This window comes from Orycteropus afer, unplaced genomic scaffold (assembly GCF_000298275.1).
Source record: "Orycteropus afer afer isolate SDZICR_OR568_19922 unplaced genomic scaffold, OryAfe1.0 scaffold00088, whole genome shotgun sequence".
Classification (NCBI taxonomy): Eukaryota; Metazoa; Chordata; class Mammalia; order Tubulidentata; family Orycteropodidae; genus Orycteropus; species Orycteropus afer.
In genome coordinates this window covers 4,815,796-4,827,717 of record NW_006921675.1, presented here as the reverse complement: position 1 = coordinate 4,827,717, position 11,922 = coordinate 4,815,796, and the positions used below count along the sequence as shown (strand labels likewise).

At 39.1% G+C, this 11,922-nt stretch overlaps 1 protein-coding gene across 1 annotated transcript in view; it reads right to left on the bottom strand.

Annotated features, from left to right (window-relative positions):
- Window positions 1-11,465, bottom strand: part of PALS1 (protein associated with LIN7 1, MAGUK family member) — a 96,968-nt gene extending 85,503 nt beyond the window's left edge. Inside the window, exon 1 of the mRNA XM_007942300.2 lies at window positions 11,099-11,465. Coding sequence (XP_007940491.1) covers window positions 11,099-11,465 — 367 coding nt within the window. The remainder of the gene's footprint in view (window positions 1-11,098) is intronic.
- Between the last annotated feature and the right edge of the window lie 457 nt (window positions 11,466-11,922).

The window sequence follows — 11,922 nt, the reverse complement described above, 5'->3', positions numbered from 1 at the left end:
GTGCATACACAGCCCTTCTATTCTCCCATGATTGATCTCTCCAAGGAGTGTATCTACCTAATGTAAATGTTCAGCTCATATGCCTGTCTTTTGTTTGGTAGGAAGCTACAGGAGTGAGTGGATTCAATTCAAGACCCGAAGCACAGCTAGGGGCCCACAGTCTCAGGGGTTTCACCAGGCTCTTATCAGACCAGCAAACCTGGTCTTTTTTTTTTTTTTTGAAATTATCTTGAGTTCTGTTCTACATTGTTCTCCCACATAGATCCCCCTCTGAGTGGTTGACAGTGGTGGCCAGACACCATCTAGTTCTTCTGGTCTCATAGTCATATAGGCTGAGGATCTCATGGTATACCAGTCCCCTGGACTAACTGTTGTCATATTTCTTTGATTTTCTTCATTCTTCATTGCTCTGGATGAGGAGAGACCTATCGTTGCATCTAGATGGCCGCTTGCAAGCTTTTAACATCTCAGTCACTATTCTTCAAAGTAGAATGTGGAACAATGTTTTCGCTTAGTATGTTATGCCAATTGCGTTTGATGTCCCCTGCAACCATAGTTCCGAGCCCACAGGCCCAACTACACAGGCCCAAGCTCCCTCTGGGTAGCTTGCTGTGGCCAACAAGTTACCACAACCTTGTCCCTTGTCAGCTCTACTATATACCTGGACATTCTTACAGAACCTACAAATACATTTGTAGAAATATTGTCTGCCAACCCTATACATGGTCATGGGCACACTCCCCCGTCTAGACATGCCCGATCGTTCACAGCCTGTCCACCCATCTCTCCATCCATAGATCAATGTTTGCCATCACTGAAAATGCAGTATTGTATATGCAAAAAGATTCATCTTTGTTGTCTGTATCTCCCATGTACCTCTCTATGCCTTCCTCGTCCTCAATTCCACGGTGTTGATCACTCATATTTGGTACATAGTCCTTCCCTTCACCCAAATCAATACTCATCTCTACCTATCTAGCAGCATTTCCTCCCCTCCCCTCTCACGCCTGGTACCCAACAAAGAAAGTTTACTTCCATATATAAACCTTTCCTTGATTTTTTACAGTAATGGACTAGTAATAATATTTGCCCCGTGACTGAGTTCTTTTACTCAGCATAATGTCCTCCAAGTTCATGCACGTTATATGCAGTGTTTTGCAGATTCTACGCTATTCTTTAGGGTTGTACGGTATTCCATTGTGTGTATGTACCATAGTTTGGTTATCCATTCTTCTGTTGATGGACATCTAGGGTTGTTTCCACCTTTTTGCTATTACAAATAGTGCTGCAGTGAACATGGGTGAGCATATATCTGTTCTTTTCCTGGCTCTCACTTCTTAGGATATATACATAGTAATGGAATTGCTGGGTCAAAGGATATTTCTAATCCCAACTTTTTAAGGAATCGCCATACTGCTTTCCACAGTGGTTGTATCATTTGACAGTCCCACCAGCAGTGTATCAGAGTCTCAATCTCTGCAGATCCTTGCCAGCATTTGTTTTTTCCTGTCTTGCTGAACTTTGCTACTAGTACCTGAGGCAAGATGGAATCTCATTGTTGTTTTGATTTGCATCTCTCTAAAGGCTAATGATCTGAACATTTCTTCTTGTGTTTGTCAGCTACCTGAATATTCTCTTTGTGAAGTGTCTATTCATGACTTCTGCCCATTTTTTAATTGGATTATTTGTCTTTTTGTTGTTGAGGTGCTGGAGATTTCTATAAATTTTAGAGATAAATACCTTGTCAGATATGTCATTGCCAAATATTTTTTCCTAATCTGTAGGTTCTCTTTGGACTCTTGGAGAAGTCCTTGGAAGCACATAAAAATTTAATTTTTAGAAAGTCCTGTTCATCTAGTTTGAGGTGCTCTGGTAACCTAGTGCCTAAGGCACTTGACTGCTAACCAGAAGGCCACTCCTCGGAAGGAAGGTTGGACAATCTACTTCCATAGTGACACTGCCTCGGTCCGACTCGACGGCACATAACAAAACAATAACAATTCATCTAGTTTATCTTCTGCTATTTGTGCATTTTGGGTAATACTTGATAAATATTTATGCAAAATATTAATCCAAAAAAAACAAACTCACTGCCGTAGAGTCGATCCCGACTCACAGCGACCCCTCCTTGAGTTTAAGTTAGCCTCTGTTTTTTCCTTGAGAAATTTTATAGTTTTAGGTTTCACATTTAAGTCTTTGATCCATCTGGAGTTCATTTTTGTGTATGGTGTAAGGTACAGATCTTGTTTTATTTTTCCTGCAAAAGATATCCAGTTTTGCCAGCGTCATTTGTTAAACAGACAATCTCTTCCCCATTTAATGGATTTCAGCCCTTTGTCAAAGATCAGCTGATCATAGGTCGATGGATCTATTTCTGGGTTCTCAATTCTATTCCATTGGTCTATGTGTCTGTCATTGTACCAATATGAGGCAGTTTGACTACTGTGGCTGTATAACAGGTTTTGAGATATGGGAGTGTAAGACCTCCTACTTTGCTGTTGTTCTTCATTAGTGCTTTGCTTACCCAAGGTCTCTTTCCTTTCCATATAAAGTTAGTGACTGGTTTTTCCATATCCTTAAAGACTGTTATGGAATCTGGATTGGGATTGCACTCAATGTATAGATTGCTTAGGGTAGAACTGACATTCTCACAATGTTCAATCTTCCTATCCACAAGCATGGTATGTTCTTCCATTTACGTAGATCTCTCATGGTTTCTTGAAGTAGTTTTTTAGAATTTTCTCTGTACTAGTCTTTTGTGTCCCTGGTAAGATTTATCCCCAAGTGTTTTAGTAGCTATTATAAATGGTATCCATTTCCTTATTTCTTTTTCAGAAATCTTTTTGCTGGTGTAGAGGAATCCAAAAGATTTTTGTTTTCGTATCCTGCCACGATGCTAAATCTCTCAAATAGTTCCAGTAGATTTTTTGAGTCCCTTTGGTTTTCTAGGTAAAACCCATATCATCAGCAAATAGGGATAGTTTGACTCCTTCCTCACCAATTTGGATGCCTTTGATTTCCCTTTCTTGCCTTATAGCCCTGGCTAGGACTTCCTATACAATGTTGAATAAAAGTGGAGACAGAGGGCATCCTTGTCTGGTTCTCGTTCGCAAGGGGAATGGTTTCAGTCTCTCTCCACTGAGTACAATGTTGGCTAATGGTTTTGCATATGTCTCCTTTATTATGTTGAAGAATGTCCCTTCTATTCCTGTTTTGCTGAGAGTTTTGTGAAAATGTCAATACTAACAGAAGTGATCAACAGATATAATGCAACCCCAATCCCAATCCCAACAATATTCTTTAATGAAATGTAAAACCTAATGTCCAACTTTATATGGAAAGTAAAGAAGCCCTGAATAGCTACAGCAACACTGAAGAAGTAGAACAAAGAACAGTTTCCAATCTCAAAACTTACTATACAGCCAAAGTAATCAAAACAGCGTGGTACTACTTCAATGACAGAAACATAGAACAGTGGAACCAGATTGAGAACACAAAAGTAAATCTACTGGTAGCTGATCTTCAACAAAGGGTCAAAGTCCATTCAACGGGGAAGAAACAATCTGTTTAACAAACAGTGCTGGCAAAACTGGATATCCATATGCTAAAAAATGAATCAGGATCTGCACCTCACAGCATACATAAAAGCTAATTCAAAATGGATCAAAGATCTAAATGTTAAAGCTAAAACTATAAAGTTCCTGAAAGAAAACAGTGTTAAAACTTGTTGTTGTTATGTGCCATCAAGTCAGACCCGACTCATAGCAACCCCTCCTTGGGTTTCCAAGACAGTATCACTACGGAAGTAGACTGCCACGTTTTCCTTCCAAGAAGTGGCTGGTGGGTTTAAACCGCCAGGCTTTTTTGGCATTAACAGCCTATCAAACAAAACTAAAAATGCACAAATGACAGAAATAAATTAGATAACTAGGACTTTCTGAAGGAGCTCTGGTGGCATAGTGCCTGTAGTAAGGCATAACTGCTAACCAGAAGGCTGGAAATTCAAACCCACCGGCCACTCCTTGGAAGGAAGGCTGGACAATCTATTTCCGTAGTGATACTGCCTTGGAAACCCAAGGAGGGGTCACTATGAGTTGGGTACGGCTCTACAGCACACAGCAACAACAACAGGACTTCCTGAAAATTAAATAATTATGTTCATCAAAAAACTTTACTATGAAAGTGAAAAACAGAACCTACAGACTGGTGATAGAAATGACACTGGATATCACATGATAGAATTTTGTAAGACCAACAATTTATCATTGCAAATACCTTTTTTCAATAACATAAATCACAACAACACGCATGGACCTCACCAAATGTAATACACAGGAATCAGACTGACTACATCTGTGCAAAGAGGCAATGGAGAAGCTCAATATCTTCAGTCAAAACAAGGCCAGGAGCTAATTGTGAAACATCATCAATTGCTCATATGCAAGTTCAAGTTAAAGCTGAAGAAAATTAAAACAAGTCCATGAGAGCCAAAATATAACCTTGATTACATCCCACCTGAATTGAGAGACCATCTGAAGAAAGATTGAATGTACTGAATACCAATGACTGAAAATTATAGGGTGACATTAAAAGTATCACACATGAAGAAAGCAAATGGTCATTAAAAGGCAGGAAAAGAAGATCTAAAATGGATGTCAGAAGAGACTCTGAAACTTGCTCTTGAATGGAAAGTAGATAAAACAAATGGAAGAAATGACAAGGTAAAAGACATGAAGAGAAGATTTCAAAGGGCAACACGAGAAGATAAAGTATTATAATGAAATGTGCAAAGACCTGGAATTAAAAACACAAAAGGGTAGAACATGCCTGGCTTTTCTCAAGCTGAAAAAACTGAAGAAAAAATTCAAGCCTCAAGTTGCAATATTCAAGGACTCAATGGGCAAAATATTGAATGATGCAGGAAGCATCAAAAGAAGGTGGAGGGAATACACAGAGTCACTGTATCAAAAAGAACTGATCAACGCTCAAATATTTCAGGAAGCAACATATGATCAAGAACCAATGGTACTGAAGGAACAAGTCCAAGTAGCACTGAAGGAACTGGCACAAAACAAGGCTTCAGGAATTGAGTGAATACCCATTGAGATGTTTCAACAAACAGATGCCATGCTGGAGGTACTTACTCATTTATGCCAAGAAATGTGGAACACAGTTACTTGGACAACTGACCAGAAGAGATCAATATTTGTGCCCATTCTAAAGAAAGCTGATGCAACAGAATGTGGAAACTATTGAACAATATCATTAATATCACATACAAGTAAAATTCTGCTGAATGTAATTCAAAAACAGTTGTAGCAGTACATTGACAGAGACTGCCAGAAATGCAAGCCAGATTCAGAAGAGGATGTAGAACGAGAGATACCATTGCTGATGTCAAATGCATCTTGGCTAAAAGTAAAGAATACCAGAAAGAGGTTTACTTCTGTTTTATTAACTATGCAAAGGCTTTCAACTCTGTGGATCAAAACAAATTATGGATAATATTGCAAAGAACGGGAATTCTAGAACACTTAATTGTGGTCATAAGGAACCTACCTATACATAGACCAAGAGGCTGTCGTTCAAACAGAACAAGGGGATAATGAATGGTTTAAATCAGAAAGGGTGTGCATCAGGGTTGTGTACTTTCACCATGCTTATTCAATTCTATGCTGACCAAATAATCCAAGAAGCTGGACTATATGAAGAAAAGCATGGCATCAAGATTGGAGGAAGGCTCATTAACAAAGTGAGATATGCAGATGACACAAACTTGCTTGCTGAAAGTGAAGATGGCTTGAAGCACTTACTGATGAAGATCAAAGACTACAGTCTGCAGTATGCATAACACCTCAACATAAAGAAAACCAAAATCCTCACAACTGGACCAATAAGCAACATCACAATATATGGGAAAAATGCTAAAGTTGGCAAAGATTTCGTTTTACTTAGATCCACAATCAACACCTGTGGGGGTTATGTTTTTGTGTCAACTTGGCTGGGTCTAGTTGAGTGGCTGGGCAGCTGGTAGTAGTTATTCCACATGAGACTAGAAATCAACTCCATGGTGGGATCTACCACAAGCAGCTGAGTAGCTGCCTTTGGGATGTGGTCTGCTTCCCGTATATAAGGAGAAGACTTGGGGATAGTAGCTAGCTTATGGCACGCTTAGCCCCTGCATGTAGCCGTGTCGCCATTTAGCAGCCTGCCATGCTCTGCTACCTCAGAACTTACAATGGACTTAAATTAATGGCCTGCCATGTGGTTTGGTAACATCGGGACTGTGCCATTTTACTTGTCAACCTTGGGCTTGGCAGCTTCAGCAGCCAGCAGCTGTCTGAGTGAAGAAACGCCTCTAGCTCCAGTGGGCCGGGAGCAGGAGGCAGCGCTGGACCCCAAGGTTGAGGAGCTTTCACCCAGCCCCTGGAGCCTGGCACTTTGAACTTGGACTTAAAGCCTCCATACTGTGAGAGAATAAACTCCTGTTTGTTAAGGCCATCCCATTTGTGGTATATTCTTGTCAGAGTAGCACTAGGTAACTAGAACAACACCCATGAAGCAGCAGTCAAGAAATCAGATGTCATATTGCACTGGGCACATCTGCTGCAAAAGACCTCTTTAAAGTGTTAAGGAGCAAAGATGTCACTCTGAAAACTAAGGTGAGCCTAACCCAAGCCATAGTATTTTCAGTCACCTCATATGAATGTGAAAACTGGACAGTGAATAAGGAAGACCAAAGAAGAACTGATGCCTCTGAATTGCGGTGCTAGTGAATAATACTGAAAATACCATGGATTGCCAGAAGAATGAACAAATCTGTCCTAGAACAAGTGCAGCCAGAATGTTCCTTGGAAGCAAGAATGGCCAGACTTCATCTCACCTACTTTGGTCATGTTGTCAGAAAGGACTATTCCCTGGAAAAGGATATCATGCTCGGTAAAGTAGAGGGTCAGCAAAAAAAGGGAAAGACCCTCAACAAGATGGACTGACACAGTGCCTGCAACAATGGGCTCAAGTGTAGCAAGGACTGACTGTGAGGATGGAACACGACCTGTGTTGTACTGGTAGACAGTACAACATAGGGTCCTTATGAATCAGAGCCGACTTAATGGCACCTAACAACAACAGACTGGGAAGTAGTCTTTGGTTAAGGACATCTGATAAGAATTTATTCTCCAAAATAAACAGAAAACTTCAACAACAAAAAGAAAAACAATTCAATCAAAAAATGGACAAAGAGCTTGAACAGACACTTCACTAAAGACAACATTCAGCTAGCTTACAAATACATGAAAAGATGGTCATGACTGTTAGCCATTCACCTCACTTTCACTGGATCAATTCCAACTCATAGTGATCCTATAGGACAGAGAAGAACTGTACCACAGAATTTCTAAGACTGTAAATCTTTACAGAAGCAGACTGCTTCTTTCTCCCTCAGAGTGGCTAGCTGGTGGGTTTGAACCACCAACACTTGGTTAGCAGCTGAATGCTTTAACCACTGCACCACCAGAGCTCCCATCATTAGCCATTAAAAAACCAAACCAAACCCACTTTCATCAAGTCGATTCCAACTCATAATGACCCCAAAGGACAGTGTAGAACTAACTGCCCAATGGGTTTCCAAGACTATGAATCTTTACAGAAGCAGACTGATTCATTTTCTGCCACAGAACAGGTAGTGGCTTCGAAGAGCTGACCTGTTGGTTAACAAGTGAATGCTTTAACCACAATGTCACCAGAGCTCTTTTCATTAGCTATTAGAGAGCTATACATCAAAACTATAATGAGATACTATCTCATCTCTGCAAAAATGGCAATTATTAAAAACCAGAGAACAAGAAATGCTGACAATGTGAAAGGGGGATTAGAACTCTTATACACTGCTGGTAGGATTGTAAAATGGTACAACCATTATGGAAAGCAGTGTGACACTTCTTCAAAAAGCTAGAAATAGAAATACCTTATGATCTAAAAATACCAATCCTCAGTACACACCCTAGAGATATAAGAGCAGTGGCACAAATAGACATATGTACACCTATATTCACTGCAGCATTATGCACAACAGCAAAAAGACAGAAATAACTTAAGTGCTCATCAATAGGAATGGCTAAGCAAATTGTGGTACATATATAAAATGAACACTATGCAACTATCAAGAACAATGAGACGTCCATGAAACTTAACATGGATAAATCTGGAGGACTTTATGCTGAGTGAAATAAGCCAATCACAAAAAGATAAATATTGTATTGTCCCACCACTACAAAAAGTTAAGAACAGATATACACACAGAAAGCAAAGTTTTTTTGAGGGCTGCCAGGGGTGGGAGAGAGTTGAGGGGGAGTCACTTTCTAGGTAGTAGACACATGTTACTTTTGGTGATGGCAAAAGCAATCCCAGATACGGGTGAAGTGTGTACAACTTGACCAGGGTAAATAAAGACACAAGAAGTACACAAGAAAAAGAGATAATTTGGGTAAATGCTATCATATACACAATTTTGTAAAAACAACCAAAAAATATGTATGTGGTTACAAAGGTAAATATGGATGCATATATGTGTATAACAACAACAACAAAAAATTCCACTGCCACAAGTCAATTCCGACTCATAGCAACCCCTATTGGGTTTTCGAGGCAGTAAATCTTTACAGAAGTAGATTGCCCCATCTTCCTTCCACAGAATGGCAGGTGGGTTTGAACCACCAACCTTCTGGTTAGCAGTCAAATGCCTTAGGCACTGTGCCATGAGAGCTCCTTATACATGTGTATAGGAAGGCATATGTGAGTAAATACACATGCATATATAGGTGTTATCTGTAGGTATATGTATAAACATGGTTGTGTGTGCTGCATATATATCCACATATATAACAAACCACACAGGAGGCACAGTTATGGAGGATTTCTAGACATCCAAACAACTCACAGATTTATTTACTGGGTTAAAAGGCTTGGGACTATAGTCTTGGGGGATCACTGGGGGACTTAGTCATGGCATAACATACTCCACAAAGATAATGATCTATATCCTAGTTTGGTGAGTAGCATTTGGGGTCTTACAAACAGCCATCGAAGATACAACTATTAGTCTCTACTCATATGGTGCAAAAGAGAATGAAGGAAATCAAAGGCTCAAAGAAGAAACTAGTCCATGAGACTAATAACCCACATGAACCACAGCTGCCTGTGAGACCAAAAGAACTAGATAGTGCCTGGCCACCACTACCAACCATCCTGACCAGGGACACAATAGGGTCCCAGTAGAATGGAAGAAAAATGCAGAACAAAACTCAAATTACTGAAAAAAAGGCCAGACCTACTGGACAGATATACTAGAGGACTCCCCAAGACTATCACCCTAAGATACCCTTTGAACTGAAAAAACAGTGTCATACATGAGTAATGTGTTCCCTTAAACAGTGAACTATATGAGACCCCACAGTCAACATTATTTACCTGAAAACAAAGATGAGAAAGCAAGGAGGGAAAGGAAGGCTAGCTCAATGGAAATAACAAGAATGCTGACACGTAAAAACTGTAACTGATGGCACAGAACAATCTGTATGAAAATTGTTAAAGGGGAACCTAATTTGCTATGTGAACTTTCACCTAAAACACAGTAAAATACTATTTTAAAAAAAAGAAAAAGAAATGTGGATGCCTAACGAATTTATAAAAAAGCAATTGATGATTACAGATGCAATAGAAACCACATGACTTAGTGAGACTTAGTGAGGGACAAATACAGCCTATATATGCTACCTCTGGCAGATTAGGAAAAAGTGCTCCACTCTAAGTAATTACAGCTCTAGCCCATGAAACACAGCTGGCTGTCGGTTCCTACTCAAACTCTCTGCTTTGCACAGTACACTAACTGTACAGCCAGATCTGGTAAATTCAAACATGGCCCTACCACTTACTAGCTGTGCTGTAACAAACAAGTGATTTAACTCTGAGTTACAATTTCTTCATCTCCAAAATGGAGATTATAGTGGCCTGTAAACAGGATTATTGCAGGTTTTACGTACAACAGTGTTTGCTAATCACCTAGTACACAACTCAATGGACATGTTTACATGCCTACAGGCAAAACAACAAAAATTCTCCTTCCACAGAAGAGTGAAATATCTCTCTTTTCACATCTATAAATAATAAACTGCCAAGAAATAAAATATTTAAGTTAGCTTGGTTTTAAAGGCAGGGCAAATTAATGTATAACCTAGCATTTCGCAAACATTTTACCAAGTCCTAACTGTAATTTGGAGTTCTGGTAGCACAATGCTTAAGGCATCTCACTGCTAACCAGAAGGTTGGTGATTCAAACTTACCAGCCAGACCACAGAAGCAAGTCTGGGCAATCTGCTTCCATAAAGATTTACTGTCTCAGAAACCCAATGGGGGTTGCTATGAGTTGGAATCGCCTTAATGGCAGTGGGCTTTTTGGTTAACTGCAACTCAGTGAGCAGTCTTATGCGTGTGCAGGACTGGGGCACTAAGTTCAATGTGCCCTAGATATCAACCTCTCTTAGAGAATCATATGCCCGTAATTACGTCTAAAGGCCCCAAGAAGTTCTGTAATAAGAAGCTGTTTAACTTATTTAACCCAATGTTCTCAAAATTTATTTGATCACAAGAATTTTTGGGGGGCCATATTTTATGCATCAATGCCATATGAACAGCACCAGCCTCTCTTCTTGCCAATCATTAATTTAAGAAATCACATAGATTTTAAGCTATACATACTAACTTAATTACTATATTTTACAAATTTTAAGGAAATTAGAAATTCAAAATATGAAAACTGCTTTCAGGTTGAGTTTTATCTAAACAATGAATTTCAAGGCTTTAAATATTAGGTCACATGTAGAAAATTTTAATTCAAAGATTATATCTAAAAACTATGTTGTAGTGACTGAACTTATTTAAGTCACATGCTTTTACTGTACCTAGCTCACAGCAAGAACTGATCCTGGTCTAGAATTCGAATGTGCCATGGCTTACATTCTCTTAAATCACTCTTCTTTCCCATACATTTATGTTAAGGCACAGACAAACTAAAGTAAAACATTCTGCTGTTTTTACTTACCTAGTATTTTCACAGCATAATGAGGACTTTCTAAGACAATTCCTTCTTCTGTATCAAATATAGGATTATCTATTCCAGTCTTTGGAGGAATTTGGGCTAGTTTCTTAAGTCTCATGGAAGAATTAAGGTCAAGTTCTTGTTTTTTCCCTTCTTCCTCTCGCCTACGCCTTATGTCTTCTTGCTGTTGCCGAATACGTTCCAACTGTGCGCTTCGACGTACCGGCATCATCCTGGTGCCCAAGTCTCCAGGGCAGTCAACAGCCATCTCTCGGTGCTTCTGATGTTCCTCTGGTGATGCAAGATCAACATTTTTTACTTCGCTGTCTGATTCCTCTGTAACATGCCCATTCATATGGGATGTTGTCATGGTTATCTATAAAAAACCTGTACCACTTTTTATAAATCAATTTTCCTATAAAGCCAATTCTCTTGATTCTGTAGTATAAAATCCATGTTACGTCAAAAAAAAAAAAAAAACCAACCAGAAACTTCTCACATAATAATGCTATGCAAAAATATCCATGAAGGAAATCTAAGGGGAGAGATGAGGGGAAAAAAAAAAAGTATAAGAATTACAATATAAAAGCAAATTTTACATAGTTCATTTCCAGTCTCACATAATAAAGAAAATATCTAGTAAGTATATAGTATTATTTTGTTACATGAGTTTAATACTTTCATTTTACATTTAATGGCTAGGAAATCAAAGCATTTCAAAAAAAATCTATCTCCCAAGAATTTGAAGCATAGTGTTAAAATGATACTGGAGAAGTAATTCACTTAGGAAAGTTTAGCAAAGCCGGGAATTAAGAAAGCTTCGGGTG